The sequence below is a fragment of the Budorcas taxicolor genome, chromosome 8 (assembly GCF_023091745.1).
Source record: "Budorcas taxicolor isolate Tak-1 chromosome 8, Takin1.1, whole genome shotgun sequence".
NCBI classification, from domain to species: domain Eukaryota; kingdom Metazoa; phylum Chordata; class Mammalia; order Artiodactyla; family Bovidae; genus Budorcas; species Budorcas taxicolor.
Window position 1 is genome coordinate 96,929,772 of NC_068917.1, and position 22,092 is coordinate 96,951,863.

Sequence of the window (22,092 nt, forward strand, 5' to 3'; positions counted from 1 at the left end):
CAAAGATATCAATGATCATTATATCAAAATCTCAAAATATTAAAATAATATTAAAATATCCAACAGTATTAAAATTAAGGTTAGATTATTCTTCAAATATTAGAGAGAAAGGTTATAAAGACTGCAAAGTCACATAAAATTATTGATTTAAAATGCAATATGCTAATTAAATTTTATCTATACTGGTATAAAGAAAAATTATTTCTATGTAGTTTTGAGTTAACAAGGATATGGATGATAAAAATAATTTAAAGAAGTAGAATGACTTCCTCTTTTACTAGGATTTTATTAGTATTGATCTAGCATTATCTGCGGAAGCAAAAGAAAAACAAATACTTAGGGAAAGTTTAAGTGTTTTGAGAACTTTGCTGAGGTCATCAAATAGATGTGTTCAAAGAAAATTCCAAGAAATGTATGGCTAGGGAAGGTTTTTGTTAAGTCAGGTTAATTGAGTTTTTGGAATGAACAGAAGTGGGGACTTCTCTAGAGAATTCTAAGTTTCTGACTCACAACCTTAGGGACTGAAGAAGTTTATAAAAATGAATGCTAAATTAGCTTCCAAAAGAAGCTGAGTCTCTTGAGTAAGTGTCAACTCTAAGACAAATCATGGGAATCTAGAGTTGCATCACTGATTTTTTTTTAACATGTTTTATTTCCTTCATACCTCTTAAGAATATTCATGCACAGACAGATTACCTAATCATGGCTGCTCTTTCTCCCATTTCTTTTTAGGAAGGAGCAACTGAAGTTTAGCATCTTCTGGCCTTATTGATAAAATGTAAATGAAATTCAAAAATGAGAATTCTTTCAGTTAATAGAATGGAATGGTATGAATGACTAAAACTCAGTCAGAAGGTAAGATTAAAGAGAGAAGTTTTATTTAAATTTTTTAAAAGAAAAACATCCCATCGATAAATATAAAAATATTGAGCTGAGGTTACCATTGCTCAGAGGTTTTGAAAATATGTATATATTTATTTATGTGAAAGGAAACAAATATAAAAACCCAGGCATCATCTCCAAGACTGGGATACAACTAAATTTTTTTTTAATCTCAAATTTTTCCATGGGAGAGACTGTGAGGAAAAGAAAGTAGTTTGCAATGCAAAAGACCTTCATAAATAATAGACTTAGGCTTCCCTGATGGCTCAGGTGGTAAAGAATCTGCCTGCAATGCAGGAGACCCAGGTTCGACCCCTAGGTTGGGAAGATCTCTTAGAGAAGGAAATGATCACTGCAGTATTCTTGCTTGGAGAATCCCATGGACAGAGAAGCTTAGTGGGCTACAGCTCATGGGGCTGCAAAGTCAGATAGGACTGAGCAGCTAACACTTTTGCTTTCAATGGCTATGCATTTGAGTATTGCGAAGTATTGAGTTCACAAATTTTAAGTAAAAAGCATCTGGAGAAAGAATGCCTGGTGATTTATATATTATTCACACATAAACTATGTTCAATAAGAGCTTGAGGATACATGTAATTAAAGATGTTTGTAATAAAAACAGGATTAGAACCGCGCCCCCCCCCCCAAAAAAAAGCAACAAAGGGAAGAAATAATCATGAGGGTTAGTCTGATCCTCAGAAGGCCAAAGCAAAAAAAAAAGTATTAAAAGTTTTTGAACTTTCATTTATATAATTAATCAAATTCCACGACTGAGACCTTAATTCTCTACACTAAACCTGAGAGAAATTTTCAATATTTTTTCATATGAGTTCATCATTAGAATAATGTCTTCATAAGTGGAATATGATGAATGTCTTCAATGTTTTCAGAGGTAAATGTACATTTTATGTGTGTATTTATCATATGGGCCCCTGAAAAAACTTGAGTGCATCATTTTAAATTGTGCTTTTATTTAAAAATTCATACTTATGTAAGCATTTTGACATAGCAATAAAAATAGGGGTTTGGGGACTGTAAAGATACAGATTTAAACTTAATTAAAACTGCATTTTGATGTTGAGCTCCTGGTTCATTTTGTATGGAAAAAACTGCATAACTGGAACACTTTCTACCTTGAAAAACAGCACAAAAATAGTAGTCTGAAAATTTTTTTCATATAAAATAAATTAAATACCTATTAAAAAAAATAAAGATAAGGGTTCAAATAATAATTCTGGTATTTACCAACTATAAGACATTGTAATTGTATTTGAATTTTGAAATATCAAATTAATTTCTTCACTGTTAAAATATGGAAAATAATTTTGAATTATTCTGAAAGATAAATGTTAAAAATTATTTGAAGTGCCTAATACAGACTAGGACCTCACATGTTGTCAATTACTCTTCTCCTTGTGAGCTAAAATAATACATCTTTCCATGTGGTATGTTAATTGAAGATCAGAGTTTATAAAACCTACAGAATAAAAGTTGGTAACTCTACTTAATTTTTCACAATATCAATTGTCTTAATTGATCTATTTAGAAGAACTGGACAGGATAACAGAATTACATCCTCTAGTGAGAATTTACAGTATAGATGGTATCTGCTTTTCAATGAAAAATCTTAGAACTTTAAATATTAGATCTTCAAGTAACCAAGTAAATAAAAGTGTAAAAAAAATCTAGAAAGTTAGGGATCTTTCTAGAAAATTAGAGAGCTTAACTTCTGTCTTGAATAAAAAAGTCACAGACTTTTCTTTAGGTTTGTTACAACAGTAAAGGAGTGCCTGAATGAAACCTCACAGCATGGAACCACAGAGTGATTACTCTAAAACACCAGGAGTTGGGTGAGAAGGATTAGAGGACAACTAAGATTTAGGTCAGTTCAAAGCCTCAATAAATAAGAATATCATCTTCTAGTGTATAGCATGTTCAAAACCAGAGACATTACTTGCCGATTAAGGTCCGTCTAGTCAAGGCTATGGTTTTTCCTGTGGTCATGTATGGATGTGAGAGTTGGACTGTGAAGAAGGCTGAGTGCCGAAGAATTGATGCTTTTGAACTATGGTGTTGGAGAAGACTCTTGAGAGTCCCTTGGACTGCAAGGAGATCCAACCAGTCCATTCTGAAGGAGATCAGCCCTGGGATTTCTTTGGAGGGAATGATGCTAAAGCTGAAACTCCAGTACTTTGGCCACCTCACGCAAAGAGTTGACTCTTTGGAAAAGATTCTGATGCTAGGAGGGATTGGAGGCAGGAGGAGAATGGGATGACAGAGGATGAGATGGCTGGATGGCATCACTGACTCGATGGACGTGAGTCTGAGTGAACTTCGGGAGTTGGTGATGGACAGGGAAGCCTGGCGTGCTGCAATTCATGGGGTTGCAAAGAGTCGGTCATGACTGAGTCACTGAACTGAACTGAACTGAGTGACAATTCTATTCTAGGGACCATGGATCTGAAATCTCTTTTGAGATTATATTAATGACTAAGAACTCAAATTCTTTATCTTGGTTCACTCCAAAAATAATTAACACTGTTAACCTGCAAGATTTAGAGAGTAAGGATCATAAATGCACCAGGTCTACCAGAAATAGTAGCTTCCTATGGATAACTAGACAAGATGCACCAGTACAACTCAGCCTTAATGTTTAGTATCTAGACACATGAGACAACCACTGTAATGTTTAAATTGTTTTAGCATATTTTACTCTGAGTTAATCTTCCTAATATAATTTGACACCTACTTCAGTGTCTTTCTCTTTTTCATTACAATTTTCCTTTTGCATATTTATTTTAGAATTTAGGTAATTCAGAAATTAGGAAAAAAGTGTCTAAGATATCCATTAATGTTTTGATAATTCTTTCCAGTCTTTCAATTCTATCTAGGTGATCTTGGTTTAGATTTTGATCTTTCAAATAATACTATAATTGTTTTGTTATCAGTCATTCTAAAATAATTTAAATGTAATTTTGGGGTTAGTGGAAATTTATCACAAATGTCATATTAAAATATGAATAATGACCAAAAATAAGTGTACTATGATTATCTAACAATTCTCCTTGCATTAGACAAGAATGAAAAACTGTTTTAAAAGATAACTTCCAATATACAGATACCATGGAAAATGATTGTATTATAAATTACCAAGGACCCTTTAAAATCTTCATTTTATAGAATCTTGTTTCCAGATTCTATGAATTCATTTCAGAGAAGTAAAGTTAAATGGGGAAAGCATTTCAGGCACAATGCAATTCAATGGAGTATTTGTTAACTGTTTCTTAAAAGGTACTCTAGCATTGCAAGAGTAATGAAAATCGTCTCCTCTATATTATCTGTTATCCTTCCTCTCCACCTCCATTTGAAAGCCTTAAAGCAGATTGGTGGTCTCTCTTTAAAAAATCTGCAAGTAAAATTTTTTTGCAGAAATTATCAAAGGGCTACTAGGATACCTCATGTACAATACATTTATTTACTATAAGTAATTTCCAAATAGGAATCAGGATTATAAGATGTTTCTAAAAAGAGGTTGTTGACCTGATTCACATCTGTCCTCCGGAAACTGAAGTACATTCAAGTCCCAGATGACTGAAATTCTGCTATCAGAATTTTATTCTCAAAGTCATTTGGTATGTGTACCTATAGTCAATCAAGCTCCAATCTTACTACCAAGTAAAGATATATCCTGGCCTACCCAACACTTGCTCAGTTCAGTTCAGTTCAGTTCAGTCGCTCAGTCGTGTCTGACTCTTGGCGCCCCCATGAGTTGCAGCACGCCAGGCCTCCCTGTCCATCACCATCTCCCGCAGTTCACTCATACTCACGTGCATCGAGTCAGTGAGTGATGCGATCCAGCCATCTCATTCTCTGTCATCCCCTTCTCCTCCTGGCCCCAATCCCTCTCAGCATCAGAGTCTTTTCCAATGAGTCAACTCTTCGCATGAGGTGGCCAAAGTACTGGAGTTTCAGCTTCAGCATCATTCCTTCCAAAGAAATCCTAGGGCTGATCTCCTTCAGAATGGACTGGTTGGATGTCCTTGCAGTCCAAGGGACTCTCAAGAGTCTTCTCCAACACCACAGTTCAAAAGCATCAATTCTTCAGCACTCAGCTTTCTTCACAGTCCAACTCTCACATCCATATATGACCACAGGCAAAACCATAGCCTTGACTAGAGGGACCTTTGTTGGAAAAGTAATGTCTCTGCTTTTGAATATGCTATCTAGGTTGGTCATAACTTTCCTTCCAAGGAGTAAGCGTCTTTTCATTCCATGGCTGCAATCACCATCTGCAGTGATTTTGGAGCCCAGAAAAATAAAGTCTGACTCAGTTTCCACTGTTTCCCCATCTATTTCCCAATAAGTGATGGGGCCAGATGCCATGATCTTTGTTTTCTGAATGTTGAGCTTTAAGCCAACTTTTTCACTGTCCACTTTCACTTTCAGCAAGAGGCTCTTTAGTTCCTCTTCACTTTCTGTCATAAGGGTGGTGTCATCTACATATCTGAGGTTATTGATATTTCTCCCGGCAAGCTTGATTCCAGCTTGTGCTTGTTCCAGCCCAGTGTTACTCATGATGTACTCTGCATATAAGTTAAATAAGCAGAGTGACAATATACAGCCTTGACATACTCCTTTTCCTATTTGTAACCAGTCTGTTGTCCCATGTCCAGTTCTAACTGTTGCTTCCTGACCTGCATGTAGTTGTTTCAAGAAGCAGGTCAGGTGGTCTGGTATTGCCATCTCTTTCAGAATTTTCCACAGTTTATTGGGATCCACAGAGTCAGAGGCTTTGGCATAGTCAATAAAGCAGAAATAGATATTTTTCTGGAACTCTCTTGCTTTTTCCATGATCCAGAGGATGTTGGCAATTTGATCTCTGGTTCCTCTCCCTTTTCTAAAACCAGCTTGAACATCAGGGAGTTCACGGTTCATGTATTGCTGAAGCGTGGCTTGGAGAATTTTGAGCATTACTTTACTAGCATGTGAGATGAGTGCAATTGTGTGGTAGTTTGAGCATTCTTTGGCATTGCCTTTCTTTGGCATTGAATGAAAACTGACCTTTTCCAATCCTGTGGCCACTGCTGAGTTTTCCAGATTTGCTGGCATATTGAGTGTAGCACTTTCACAGCATCATCTTTCAGGATTTGAAATAGCTCCACTGGAATTCCATCACCTCCACTAGCTTCATTCATAGTGATGCTTTCTAAGGCCCACTTGACTTCACATTCCAGGATGTCTGGCTCTAGGTGAGTGATCACACCATCGTGATTATCTTGGTCGTGACACTTGCTACCCTTTTTGAAATGTATGCCTACAAAGTAGGGTGCAGCCTGAATTTAATGTGTGTCCTCCTTTCTATGGACAGAGGAGCTCGCTGGGCCATAGTCCATGAAGTCACAAAAGAGTCAGATAAGACTTGGAGACTAAACAACAGCAATCTCCTTTCTATAGTCAATAGATACGTAAATATTCTATTATTTTGAATGAATTGTCTCACCATTGTAAACTAGTGTTTTCATAGAAAGCAGTATAGCTCATTGGCAAATGACTATCACAGAAATAGCTAGTCCTATACTGGAAACATAACTACTTTTTGAAAACCCTAAGTAAAAACCCATCTATTCGATCAACTTTTTTTCTCTAGGAATATTTTTTAATCTAGGTAGAATATCTTGAGAATGACGAAGTGTTTTCAAAATTAAACCCAGTTTTACTTAGTTGTTACAGGGAAAAATATCATATACTAATATCTGCTCTTTAGATTTTTTTCAAATTAAAGTCATTTTCTCTACACTCTATAGCACACAACTCTGACCTTGTTCAGTTCAGTTCAGTCTCTCAGTCATGTCCAACTCTTTGGAGCACCATGGACAGTAACACGCCAGGCTTCCCTGTCCTTCACCGTCTCCCAGAGCTTGCTCAAACTCATGCCTATTGAGTTCATGATGCCATCCAACTATCTCATCCTCTGACATCCCATTCTCCTCCTGCCTTCAATCTTTCCCAGAATCAGAGTCTTTTCAAATGAGTCAGTTCTTTCCATCAGGTGGCCAAACTGTTGGAGTTTCAGCTTCAGCATCAGTCCTTCCAATGAATATTCAGAACTGATTTCCTTTAGGATGGACTTGTTTGGTCTCCTTGCTGTCCAAGGGCCTCTCAAGAGTCTTCTCCAACACCACAGTGCAAAAGCATCAATTCTTTAGCACTCAGTGTGCTTTATAGTTGAACTCTCATATCCATACATGACTACTGGAAAAACCATAGCTTTGACTAGACAGACCTTTGTTGGCAAAGTACTATCTCTGCTCTTTAATATGCTATCTAGGTTGGTATAGCTTTTCTTCCAAGGAGTAAGCATCTCTTAATTTTATGGCTGCAGTCACCATGTGCAGTGATTTTAGAGCTCAAGTAAATAAAGCCTGTCACTGTTTCCATTGTTTCCATTGTTTGCCATGAAGTGATGGGTTCGGATGCCATGATCTTAGTTTTCTGAATGTTGAGCTTTAAGCCAACTTATTCACTCTCTTCTTTCATTTTCATCAAGAGGCTCTTTAGTTCTTCTTTGCTTTCTGCCATAAGGGTGGTGTCATCTGCATATCTGAGGTTATTGATATTTCTCCCGGCAATCTTGATTCCAGCTTGTTCTTCATCCAGTCTAGCATTTTGCATCATGTACTCTGCATAGAAGTTAAATAAGCAGGGTGACAATATACAGCCTTGACGTACTCCTTTCCCGATTTGAAACCAGTCTGTTTTTCCATGTCTGGTTCTAACTGTTGCTTCTTAATCTGCATACAGATTTCTCAGGAAGCAGGTAAGGTGGTCTGGTATAATCTTAACTTCCTTTCTTGGAAAATATTGAGCTTAATTGCAAATTCAGCAAATGGAAAAGGAACGACTTTCATATGGACAGAAATAAAGGGCAAACTGTTCTATGTGTGATTTTGTTGTTTGTATTTCTAAAAACTAAGAAATCCGAAACAAACTGCAATACACTTACACAGAAGTCTCACCAAAATGTTTAGTTTTGTATTGTCTGCTGTTCAATTTCAATCCTACATAGAACTGAAACCCCAATGGCAAGTTCCAAACATATCAAAGAGAGATGATTTAAAAGGCCTTGCTATTCATGTGCTTATACACAAGCAACATCAACATCTGAAAGCATGTTAATGAATACAGATCTTAAAACCCACTTCAGATCCACTGATTGAGAGTCTTTTACCAAAGTTTCCCATGTGATTCATCTGTATACTAAAATTTGGATGGGTATTTTCTTCCTCAGCTATACAATAGAATCATCTGGAGAGCATTATTCTAAAAGGTGCTTAGACACTCCCACTCGGACAGCTTTTATAATTTTGAGGGCAATAATCAAGTAATTTAAAAGGGGGGATGTGAAGTCAGAAAATTTAGAACTGAATAGTAGTTTGTTTACCTACTGTGTTTTAAAATGCTTCTTACCGTTATGAACTTAATCTCCCTCAGAGAATTATAGTGATGATAAAATAAGTATGATGAAAATTTTCATAAATTGTAAAACCCTAAACCAATGTTCTTGTTAATGACTGGCATGATATAAAATCATAAATCAATATTTTTAAGAAGTTAAGCATGTTATTTCCAAAATGATGATATTCAAAGTCTGAATCAAGAAGAACAAGTATTTATTAAATAGTTCTTCCCTGACTCAGAATTTGGGCATCATAATGTCAGAAATGGAATATTCAGTTTGTAGTGTTAATAAACTACCAACATAATTATTGTCTTTCTTCTATTCCCTGACAGATGAGCTAAAAGAAAAAATTAAAAATCTAAACTCACAACTGTAAACCCAGCCAGCTAATACTGACCTGTTGCCCTTCCTCCAATATTCTCTTACTTCATATTATAATCCTGTATAGACTCCTTAAATCCGCATCTCTTCTGGATTACTCCAGGTATGAAAATGTGAAATGGAAAGGACCAATTGGACTGACATTGAGTTCATTCTACAGGGACTTTCTGAGTATCCAAGAGCAGAAAAACTCCTTTTTGTGATGTGTTTGTTGATGTACCTGGTGATTCTCCTGGGGAACAGCACTTTGATCATCCTCACCCTCCTGGATTCCCACCTTCACACCCCTATGTACTTCTTTCTCTGTAATCTTTCCTTCCTTGACATTTGGTACACATCTTCCTTTATCCCCTCAATGCTGATACACTTTCTGTCGGAGAAAAAAACTATCTCCTTCACTAGATGTGTTGTTCAAATGTCTGTCTCTTACACAATGGGGTCAACAGAGTGTGTACTTCTAGCAGTGATGGCATATGACCGTTACATAGCCATCTGCAACCCTCTGAGATACCCTATCATCATGAACAAGGCACTTTGTATTCAGATGGCAGCTCTCTCCTGGGGACTGGGCTTTTTCAACGCACAACGCATTGACAGAAACAATTCTTGCAGTACAGTTGCCCTTCTGTGGAAAAAATGTCATCAATCATTTTGTTTGTGAAATATTGGCTTTTGTCAAGCTAGCTTGCACAGATGTATCCTTGAATGAGATTACTATCATGTTGGGCAATGTAATATTTTTGTTTGTTCCATTACTGTTGATTTGTATCTCCTACATTTTCATCCTTTCTACTGTACTAAGAATCAATTCAGCTGAAGGAAGAAAAAAGGCTTTTTCCACCTGCTCAGCCCACATAATGGTGGTGACTGTGTTTTATGGGACAATCCTCTTCATGTATATGAAGCCAAAGTCCAAAGACGCTGCTTTTGACAAACTGATTGCCCTGTTCTATGGAATAATCACACCGATGCTCAATCCTATCATCTATAGCCTGAGGAATACAGAAGTGCATAGCGCTATGAGAAAATTGATAGCTAGACTGGTTCTGGAGGAAAGAATGAGAAATTTGCATCTTTGAATTTATGCACAAAATGAGCTCATATATTGGAGGCAAGGTTTTCAGTATAAGCAGAACAAAGAAAATAAAGGCTATATGTAAAATCACAGAATTTAAGAGTTGGGCTGCTTTATTGACTATGCCAAAGCCTTTGACTGTGTGGATCACAATCAACTGTAGAAAATTCTGAAAGAGATGGGAATACCAGACCACCTAACCTGCCTCTTGAGAAATCTGTATGCAGGTCAGGAAGCAACAGTTAGAACCAGACATGGAATAACAGACTGGTTCCAAATAGGAAAAGCAGTACATCAAGGCTGTATATTGTCACCCTGCTTATTTAACTTATATGCAGAGTACATCATGAGAAACACTGGGTTGGAAGAAGCACAAGCTGGAATCAAGATTGCTGGGAGAAATATCAATAACCTCAGATATGCAGATGACACCACCCTTATGGCAGAAAGTGAAGAGGAGCTAAAAAGCCTCTTGATGAAAGTGAAAAAGGAGAGCAAAAAAGTTGGCTTAAAGCTCAACATTCAGAAAACGAAGATCATGGCATCCAACCCATCACTTCATGGGAAATAGATGGGGAAACAGTGGAAACAGTGTCAGACTTTATTTTGGGGGGCTCCAAAATCACTGCAGATGGTGACTGCAGCCATGAAATTAAAAGACGCTTACTCCTTGGAAGGAAAGTTATGACCAACCTAGATAGCATATTCAAAAGCAGAGACATTACTTTTCCAACAAAGGTCCATCTAGTCAAGGCTATGGTTTTTCCTGTGGTCATGCATGGATGTGAGAGTTGGACTGTGAAGAAGGCTGAGCGCTGAAGAATTGATGCTTTTGAACTGTGCTGTTGGAGAAGACTCTTGAGAGTCCCTTGGACTACAAGGAGATCCAACCAGTCCATTCTGAAGGAGATCAACCCTGGGATTTCTTTAGAAGGAATGATGCTAAAGCTGAAGCTCCAGTAGTTTGGCCACCTCATGCAAAGAGTTGACTCTTTGGAAAAGACTTTGATGTTGGGGGGGATTGAGGGCAGGAGGAGAAGGGGACGACAGAGGATGAGATGGCTGGATGGCATCACAGACTCGATGGACGTGAGTCTGAGTGAACTCCGGGAGATGGTGATCGACAGGGAGGCCTGGCGTGCTGTGATTCATGGGGTTGCAAAGAGTCGTACACGACTAAGCGACTGACCTGAACTGAATCTAACTTCATCATTTATGAAAATAGCATAAAAATGCAGGGACAACTTGTCCATGAAGTGAGAGAAAACTTTCAGAAAACAGAAAAAAATTGAAATTAAACATTTCTAGAAATATCCAGGTTTAATTTTTAACAATTAAAAATATGTATTTTTTCATTTCCCTTTTTGAGAGAACTACTTGAGTTCATGTTTTTCTGTTTATTACTCATCTTTGTTTTACTAGGGACTTGATCAGTCCCAACCTCATTTTTCTAGTATATATATATATTCCTTCTTTCTCTTGCTGTGTTTCTTCTACCCAGTCTGCTACACTATGCTACATGCACTATGTAGTTATCCAAATATATCCTGTTCTTTCACACTTAAGGACAATAGTATATGTCACTTCATCTCCATTATCATATTTCTCCTATGGTGACAACACAGGCATCTAATTAAAGAAAATTTAAATGTTTTATCTTCTGAAAAATACTTCCAAATTTACCCACAGTGAAAGCACTGTTTACAATTGCCAAGATATGGAAGCAAACTAAGTGTCCATCAGCTGATGAATGGATAAAGAAGATGTAATGTGTGCGTGTATATATATATATGTGTGAATATCATTATTGTTTGTTTGCTATGTCCAAAACTTTTGGGAACTGATAGACTCTCCCCTGCCAAATTCTCTGTCTAAGAGACTTCTCAGGCAAGAATACTGGAGTGGGTTGCCATTTTCTTCTCCTGGGGATCTTCCTGACCCAGAGATCGAATCTGTGTGTCCTGAATTGGCAGGGGGACCTTTACCATTGAACCATCAGGGAAGCCCCAGTAGAATATTCAATTCAGTTCAGTTCAGTCACTCAGTCGTGTCCGACTCTTTGCGACTCCATGAATCGCAGCACGCCAGGCCTCCCTGTCCATCACAAACTCCTGGAGTTCACCCAGACCCACGTCCATCGAGTCAGTGATGCCATCCAGCCCTCTCATCCTCTGTCATCCCCTTCTCCTCCTGCCCCCAATCCCTCCCAGCATCAGGGTCTTTTCCAGTGAGTCAACTCTTCACATCAAGTGGCCAAAGTACTGGAGTTTCAGCTTCAGCATCATTCCCTCCAAAGAAATCCCAGGGCTGATCGCCTTCAGAATGGACTGGTTGGATCTCCTTGTAGTCCAAGGGACTCTCAAGAGTCTTTTCCAACACCACAGTTCAAAAGCATCAATTCTTCGGCGCTCAGCTTTCTTCACAGTCCAACTCTCACATCCATACATGACCACAGGAAAAACCATAGCCTTGACTAGACGGACTTTTGTTGGAAAAGTAATGTCTCTGCTTTTGAATATACTATCTAGGTTGGTCATAACTTTCCTTCTGAGAGGGTAACAGGCAGGAAGGCCAGGGGTCTCCAAATGGAGGAAATAGCCTGCAAGTGTCAGACATTTTTATCTCCCTTAAGCGGCAGGAAGAAACAAACTAGGGATATTTTTTTCCTTCTCTATACAAATTTAAAAGGAGGTTTCTCTTAAAATTCTGTGTTGCCATAATGACACCTGGTTTCACTTGAAGTTAACCATTGCCTTTTTCTTATGGAAATGTTTATCTTAAGCTATGCTAATGTACTATGCATTTACCCCAAACTCTGTCTTCAAGTCGGTTCTGCCTTTTGGCTCAGAACCTACTTGATAAACCAGTATGTTATACTCCGATATTGTTCCTCTAATCTATGTAAACGACACTATTTGTATGATGCTCTGCCCTTCTTCAAGATTCAAGTTAATCCTTTTATGGCCCAAGATGAACCATTTGGAGCCAAGATTATCCCAAAGTACATCTTATGGGTGAGGGGCCTGGTGCCATTCTAAGTTTTGAGACATTCTTTTCTTTCATTAACAGACTGCTGGTGACTATATAACATCCAGCTAAAGACTAGCAGGGGGGTACTCTTTCTGCCTCCTTCTGATGCCTGTGTCAGAAGCTTTCTCTATTTCCTTTATACTTTAATCAAACTTTATTACAAAAAAGCACTGAGCGATCAAGCCTCGTCTTTGGCCCCGGAATGAATTCTTCTCCTCCAGGAGCCAAAAATCCCGGCGTCATAATTCAACAACAACCTTTCACTTCCAAGGAGTAAGCATCTTAATTTCATGGCACAGTCACCATCTGCAGTGATTTTGGAGCCCCAAAAAATAAAGTCTGACGCTGTTTCTACTGTTTCCCCATCTATTTCCCATGAAGTGATGGGACCAGATGCCATGATCTTTGTTTTTCACTCAGCCACAAAGAAAGAATTAAATTCTGCCACCTAAAGCAACATAGATACACCTAGACTATATTACACTTAGTGAAATGAGTCAGAGAATGACAAATACTCTATGTTATTACTTTTATGTGAAATCTAAAAAAGAGAACCAATGAATTTATGTTAACAAACAGTAACAGACTCACAGATATAGAGAGCAAGCTAGTGGTCATCAGTGAGGAGAAGGAAATGGGGAGGATGAGCCAAGGTATGGAATGAAGAGACACAAACTATTATGTATAAAGAAGCAACACAATTTCCTTTCCAGAAGAGGAAATATATCCATTATTGTCTATTAATACTTTAAATGGAGTACAATCTATAAAAATAGTAAATCACCATGCTGTATAACTGAAACAAATACAATGTTGTAAATCAACTCTATTTCAATAAAAAAGAAGTAAAAAGTAAAAATAAGGAAAGAAGGACGCATCCTTCATCCATGTAACATAAGGATTTTCAGGTACATGTATTCTGAAAGGTGGGAGTAATTAGGACAATGTTTCTACAATTAATCTCTTTTTTATGAGTATAACTTTTTTAAAAAAATATATTTTCAGAAAACTTACCACATACATTTTGTTTGAAGTTCTGTATATTAAAATATATTGGCTGTGAGGACAAGTATTATAAGAAGAAAAGGATGTTAGTGTGGGAACTGTGGAGAGATAGAGGTAAAGTGAATCAAAAGAAATGGGAGCTCAATTACATACAGGACATGACACAAGAGATAAGCAAACATATGAGGCATAGTGAGAGCCTGCTTACCACTGACAGAAGAGTTACACACACAGAAAGAGGAAAAACTAGAATAAACCATGAGATACTGGGTAAGAAGATAGTGTGAACTCACTGCTTTCAGTATATACATAGAGCAATATGCATACAGAAAAACAGAGATATAGATATGGCTATGCATATATAGAGAAATTAATATGGATTGCACAAATGTTCAAACTACCACACAATTGCACTCATTTCACATGTTAACAAGATAATAATAAATACCCTGATAATGCTCAAAATCCCTCAAGCTAGGCTTCAACACTACATGAACCAAGACCTTCTAGATGTAAAAGCTTGCTTTAGAAACATCAGAGGAACCAGAGATCAATTTCCCAACATCTACTGGATCATAGAAAAAGCATGAGAATTCCAGAAAAAACATCTACTTCTGCTTTATTGACTATGCTAAGGCCTTTGACCTTGTGGATAACACCAAACTGTAGAAAATTCTTAAAAGAGGTGGGAATATCAGACTGCCTTATCTGTCTCTTGAGAATGTGTACGCAGTTCAAGAAAGAACAGTTAGAACTGGACATGGAACAATGAACTGGTTCCAAATTGGGAAAGATGTACATCAGATTGTATACTTCCACCTTGCTTATTGAATTACTATGCAGAGTACATCATGGGAAATCCTGAGCTGGATGAAGCACAAGCTGGAATCAAGATAGCCAGGAAAAATATCAATAACCTCAAATAAGCAAATGACACCAGCCTAATGACAGAAAGCAGAGGGGAACTAGAGATCTTCTTCATGAGGTTGAGACAGGAGAGTGCAAAAGCTAGCTTAAAACACAACATTCAAAAAACTAAGATCATGGCATTCAGCCCCATCACTTCATGGCAAATCGATGGGGGAAAAAATGGAAACAACGAGAAACTCTTTTCTTGGGCTCCAAAATCACTGTGGATGATGACTGGAGCCATGAAGTTAAATGACGATTGTTCCTTGGAAGAAAAGCTATGACAAACGTAGTTCAGTTCAGTTGAGTTCAGTTGCTCAGTCATCCAACTCTTTGTGACCCCATGAACAGAAGCACGGCAAGCCTCCCTGTTCATCAGCAACTCCCGGAGTCCACCCAAACCCATGTCCATCAAGTCAGTGATGCCATTCAACCATGTCATCCTCTGTCGTCCCCTTCTCCTCCTGCCCTCAGTCTTTCCCAGGATCAGGGTCTTTTCAAACGAGTCAGCTCTTTGCATCAGTTCAATTCAGTTCAGTCACTCAGTCGTGTCCGACTCTTTGCGACTCCATGAATCGCAGCACGCCAGGCCTCCCTGTCCATCACAAACTCCCGGAGTTCACTTAGACTCACGTCCATCGAGTCAGTGATGCCATCCAGCCATCTCATCCTCGGTCGTCCCATTCTCCTCCTGCCTCCAATCCCTCCCAGCATCAGAGTCTTTTCCAATGAGTCAACTCTTTGCATGAGGTGGCCAAAGTACTGGAGTTTCAGCTTCAGCATCATTCCTTCCAAAGAAATCCCAGGGCTGCTGATCTCCTTCAGAATGGATTGGTTGGATCTCCTTGCAGTCCAGGAACTCTCAAGAGTCTTCTCCAACACCACAGTTCAAAAGCATCAATTGTTCAGCGCTCAGCTTTCTTCACAGTCCAACTCTCACATCCATACATGACCACAGGAAAAACCATACCCTTGACTAGATGGACCTTAGTCGGCAAAGTAACGCCTCTGCTTTTGAATATACTATTTAGATTGGTCATAACTTTTCTTCCAAGGAGTAAGCGTCTTTTAATTTCATGGCTGCAGTCACCATCTGCAGTGATTTTGGAGCCCCCAAAAATAAAGTCTGACACTGTCTCCACCACGGTTTCCACTGCTTCCCCATCTATTTCCCATGAAGTGATGTGACCAGATGCCATGATCTTCGTTTCCTGAATGATGAGCTTTAAGCCAACTTTTTCACTCTCCTCTTTCACTGTCAGCAAGAGGCTTTTTAGTTCCTCTTCACTTTCTGCCATAAGGGTGGTGTCATCTGCATATCTGAGGTTATTGATATTTCTCCCAGCAAACTTGATTCCAGCTTGTGCTTCTTCCAGTCCAGCGTCTCATGATGTACTCTGCACAGAAGTTAAATAAGCAGGGTGACAGTATACAGCCTTGACGTACTCCGTTTCCTATTTGGAACCAGTCTGTTGTTCCATGTCCAGTTCTAATTATTGATTCTTGACCTGCATATAGGTTTCTCAAGAGGCAGGTCAGGTGGTCAGGTATTCCCATCTCTTTCAGAATTTTCCACAGTTTATTGTGATCCACACAGTCAAAAGTTTTAGCATACTTAATAAAGCAGAAATAGATGTTTTTCTGGAACTCTCTTGCTTTTTCCATGATCCAGCGGATGTTGGCAATTTGAACTATGGTTCTTCTGCCTTTTCTAAAACCAGCTTGAACATCAGCAAGTTCACAGTTCATGTATTACTGAAGCCTGGCTTGGAGAATTTTAACCATTACTTCACTAGTGTGTGAGATGAGTACAACTGTGCAGTAGTTTTAGCATTCTTTGGCATTGCCTTTCTTTGGGATTGAAATGAAAACTGACTTTTCCAGTCCTGTGGCCACTGCTGAGTTTTCCAGATTTGCTGGCATACTGACTGCAGCACTTTCACATCATCATTTTTCTAGGATTTGAAATAGCTCAACTGGAATTCCATCACTTCCACTAGCTTTGTTCGTAGTGATTGTTCCTAAGGCCCACTTGACTTCCCATTCCAGGATGTCTGGCTCTAGGTGAGTGATCACACCATCATGATTATCTGGGTCATGAAGATCTTTTTTGTACAGTTCTTCTGTGTATTCTTGCCACCTCTTCTTAATATCTTCTGCTTCTGTTTGGTCCATAGCATTTCTGTTCTTTATTGAGCCCATCTTTGCATGAAATGTTCCCTTGGTATCTCTAATTTTCTTGAAGAGATCTCTAGTCTTTCCCATTCTGTTGTTTTCCTCTATTTCTTTGCACTGATCACTGGGAAAGGCTTTCTTATCTCTCCTTGCTATTCTTTGGAACTCTGCATCAAATGGGTATATCTTTCGTTTTCTCCTTTGCTTTTCGTTTCCCTTCTTTCAGCTATTTGTAAGGCCTCCCCAAACAGCCATTTGGTTTTTTTGCATTTCTTTTTCTTGGGGATGGTCTTGATTCCTGTCTCCTGTACAGTGTCACAAACCTCCATCCATAGTTCATCAGGCACTCTGTCTATCAGAACTAGTCCCTTAAATTTATTTCTCAGTTCCACTGTATAGTCATAAGGGATTTGATTTAGGTCATACCTAAATGTTCTAGTGGTTTTCTCCATTTTCTTCAATTTCAGTCTGAATTTGGCAATAAGGAGTTCATGATCCAAGCCACAGTCAGCTCCTAGACAGCATATTAAAAATTAGAGACATCACTTTGCCAAGAAAGGCCATATAGTCAAAGCTATGGTTTTTCCAGTAGTCACATATACAGATGGGAAAGATGGACCATAAAAAAGGCTGAGCACCAAAGAACTGATGCTTTCAAATTGTGGTGCTGAAGAAGACTCTTGAGAGTTCCTTGGACAGCAAGGAGATCAAATCAGTCAATCCTAAAGGAAACCAACCCTGATTATTCATTGGAAGGACTGATGCTGAAGCTGAAGCTCCAATACTATGGTCACCTGATGCAAAGAACCGAGTCACTGGAAAAGACCCTGATGCTGGGAAATATTCAGAGCAGGAGGAGAAGAGGGTGGCAGAGGATGAGATGATTGGATGGCATCATCAACTCAATAGACATGAGTTTGAGCAAACTCTAGGAGTTAGCGAAACACAGGAAAGCCTGGTGGGCCACAGTTCATTGGATTGCAAAGAGTCAGACGTGACTGAGCGACTGAACAACAACCAAATATGGATGCAAATATTTGTAAAAGTGTGTATATTTACATGTACATAGGTGCATATAAAAGCACATTTATTCCCCACTTGTGACCACTGAGAACACCTGGGAGCAGTGATATGTTAATAGTAATTGTAAATCCATTGCCAGACCTTGAATACTAAATTCAAATTCCACTAAAATGAAACCAGTGCTGATTCTAAGAATGATAAATGAAAAAATGTTAACTTTGAAATATATGTACATTGGGTATAGAATACTATCAGTTCAGTTCAGTCAGTGCATGTCCGACTCTTTGCAAGCCCATGGACTGCAGCACACCAGGTTTCCCTGTCCATTACCAACTCCCGGAGTCCACCCAAACCCATGTCCATTGAGTCGGTGATGTCATTCAACCATCTCATCCTCTCCAACCATCTCATCCTCTGTTTTCCCCTTCCCTTCCTGCCTTCAATCTTTCCCAGCATCATCGTCTTTTCCAAAGAAAAAGGTGCCAAATCAGGTGGCCAGTGTATTCGAGTTTCAGCTTCAGCATCAGTCCATCCAGTGAACATTCAGGACTGATCTCATTTAGGATTGACTGGTTGGTTCTCCCTGCTGTCCAAGGAACTCTCAAGAGTCTTCTTCAACAGTTCAAAAGCATCAATTCTTCAGCGCTCAGCTTTCCTTATCGTCCAAGTTTCACATCTATACATGACTACCGGAAAATCCATAAGCTTTGACTAGACAGATCATTGTTGGTAAAGTAATGTCTCTGCTTTTTAATATGCTATCTACATTGGTCATTGCTTTTCTTCCAAGGAGCAAATGTATTTAATTTCATGGCTACAGTCACCATCTGCAGTGATTTGGGAGCCCAAGAATGTAAAGTCTGTCACTGTTTCCATTGTTTCCCCATCTATTTGTCATGAAGTGGAGGGATTACCTGCCATGATCTTAGTTTTTTGAACGTTGAGTTCTAAGCCTGCCTTTCACTCTCCTCTTTCATTTTCATCAAGAGGTTCTTTAGCTCCTCTTCATTTTATGCCATAAGGGTGATGTACCTATATATCAGAGGTTATTGATATTTCTCCTGGCATTCTTGATTCCAGCTTGTGCTTCCTCCAGCCAGGGTTTCTCATGATGTACACGTCATTTAAGTTTAATAAGCAGGGTGACAATATACAGCCTTGATGTATTCCTTTCCTAATCTGTAGTTCCATATCTTGTTCTAACTGTTCCTTCTTGACGTGCATACAGATTTCTCAGGAAGCAGGTAAGATGGTCTGGTATTCCCAACTTGTTAGGAATTTTCCATAGTTTGTTGTGATCCACACAGTCAAAGGCTTTGGCGTAGTCAATAAAGCAGAAGTAGGTGCAGAGCAGTGTCCCTTTAGAGCTCTAGTTTTTTTTTTTTTGTAGCTTCCTCCTCTCTGGATTTGGACTTGAAAACTAGCTGCCTTGTTCTCCCTGGCCTCTCAATTCCATCCTCAAATCCTTTCCCGATGGGTTCCCTCTCCCTATCTTATTACCTGGAAATTCATCACTCAGGGAAGTAAGTTGGGAAAATTAAAGGGTTCACGTCATTCATTCCTCATCTCTCAGGGATCACTGTCCTATGTTGTTTGATGTTCAATATCTTAAAATTGATTCTTCACATTTATATCTGTTTTATTTTTATTGGTTCAGGTAGAAGGGCAAGACACGGTCCCTGTTTCTTCCTGGTCAGAAGCAGTAATCTAATCCTCCCCACCTTTCTGTTTTCCCCATCAGAAAACAAATCAGTTCAGTTCAGTCACTCAGTCGTGTCCAGCTCTTTGCAGCCCCATGGACTGAAGCACACTGGGCTTCCCTGTCCAGTACCAACCTCCAGAGCTTGCTCAAACTCATGTCCATCAAGTTGCTGATGCTGACTTAATGAATGAAATAGTAAACAAATATTTCAGTATATTCTAGAATGGGTGGCAATGGAGTAAAGCTGAGAAAGAAAGGTAAATAGAAAGAGACAAAGAGGAGAGAGATAGAGTGGAGAGAGACAGACAACAAAGAGAGGAGGAGAGATCTGGGGGTATTTTATGCTAATATTCCTAAGAGCTGCCAGAGTGAAAGGACTAGACTCGAAATAAAGTAACAGATGCTGCTCAATATAATTGAAATCACAAGTAAACTCAAACGAGTTGAATTTAGAATCTAGCCAGAATAAAGATCAAAAACTGACTATGTAGCCAAGACATGGAAGCAACCTAAGTGTTCATTGACAGGTGTGTGGATAAAGAGGTGATATACATACAGAAAGGAATATTACTTAGCTATTAAAAAGAATGGAATAATGACATATGCAGCAACATGGATGGACATATAGATTGTCATACTGAGCAAAGTAAGTCAGACAGAGAAAGACAAATACTGTATGATATCACTTTTATGCAGAATCTAGAAGAATTGATGCTTTTGAACTGCGGTGTTGGAGAAGACTCTGGAGAGTCCCTTGGACTGCAAGGAGATCCAACCAGTCCATTCTGAAGGAGATCAGTCCTGGGTGTTCATTGGAGAGACTGATGTTGAAGCTGAAACTCCAATACTTTGGCCACCTGATTGCAGAGAGTTGACTCATTTGAAAAGACCCTGATGCTTGGAAAGATTGAAGGTAGGGGGAGAAGGGGACGACCGAGGGTGAGTTTGTTGGATGGCATCACCGACACAATGGACATGGGTTTGGGTGGACTCTGGGAGTTGGTGATGGACAGGGAGGCCTGGCGTGCTGCAGTTCATGGGGTTGCAAAGAGTTGGACAAGACTGAGCGACTGAACTGAACTGAAAAGTAGACATGAACTTAGAAACAGATGTACAGGCTTAGAGAATGAACTTACTATTACCAAGGGAGAAGGAGGGAGGGGGAGGAATAGATAGGGAGTTTGTGATGGGCATCTATACACTGCTGTATATGAAAAGAATACTATCAAAGATATACTGTATAGCAAAGGGAACTCTGCTCAGTATTACTAACAACATATATGGGAGAAGAATTTGAAGATTAATAGATACACAAACATATTACTGAATAATTTTGCTGTAAAATTAAAACTAACACATTTTTATCAATCAATTACACTCTAAAATAAAATAAGCTGACTGACAAGTGCTCTTTCAGAAGTAACAAGAAAGAATTTTATTATAAATATAGTAACTAAGTTATCTGTATTTCATAGAAGAGAAGATCAAAACTAGCATGTTTAAAAAATAGCCTAAGTTCACTCAGCTTGTGCAGACAAAAATCAAATTGGAATTCTATACTCCAAATCACAAGTGTTCTGTTCTTTTCCCTTTACTTCAACTCTGACCAACTATAGAAAAATGAAGCCAATCATTTTATAGATATCTGTCCCAAACTTCTGCATAGACAATATCATCCACACCTAGGGCTCAATTGCCATCTCTGAGCAAAGGACTTTTTAATATACAGCTTGACTCCTGATTTCTCTCCTGGACTTCACTAATCTGTCTTCACCTGGAAGTCTAGTTGTCAACACAGTCAACCAGTCATCCAACTTACATCATTACCTTTATGAAGTCATCATCCTTAAGCTTCTCCTCTTATTCAATCAATGGTTGCAGGGTTCTTTACTTATACTAGTAGAATCATTGTTGATGACTATCCATACATAAAAGATCCTCAAATCCAATACTGTAACCATGAAATTCCCATATTCATCCTATCTTTTCATCTCATTGCTTTCTAAGTCTTCACTGCCTCTATGTACACTGTTTCCATGGTCCTATAACTCATTTGTCCCATTCTCAATTGGTCCTCTATACTGTAGAAAGACCAGTCTTTCTAAATCTAACATCTTAGCCTGATCACATCACAAGAGTATGAGAAAATATTCACTGACCTGCTCTTTCTACAGAAAAAAAGCCCAGTATGATAAGATTTTTGACAAACAGGCTTCATCAAACCATCTCACCTTAAACGAATGCTCATAAAAGTCCTGAGAGGATCTCTCTCTTCCCTTGCCTTTGATAATAAAAATTACTAGCAATTGGTTTCTGGTTTTTATTTTCTCATCCGAATGTCACAGCTTCATAATGTAGACATTGCAGTGTCCATTTTCCAAAGCACAGAGAGATCAAGTTCTTATATGGAAGAAACCATTAGCCTTGACTTCCAATTTCCTCTTTTTATTG

General features: G+C 38.6%; 1 protein-coding gene across 1 annotated transcript; it reads left to right on the forward strand.

Annotated features, from left to right (window-relative positions):
• Nucleotides 1-8,840: 8,840 nt before the first annotated feature.
• LOC128052178 (olfactory receptor 13C7-like) lies at nucleotides 8,841-9,801 on the forward strand. The gene is given in 2 exon segments (XM_052644644.1): nucleotides 8,841-9,299; nucleotides 9,301-9,801. Coding segments are annotated over 2 exon segments (960 nt in total).
• The last annotated feature ends 12,291 nt before the right edge of the window (nucleotides 9,802-22,092 follow it).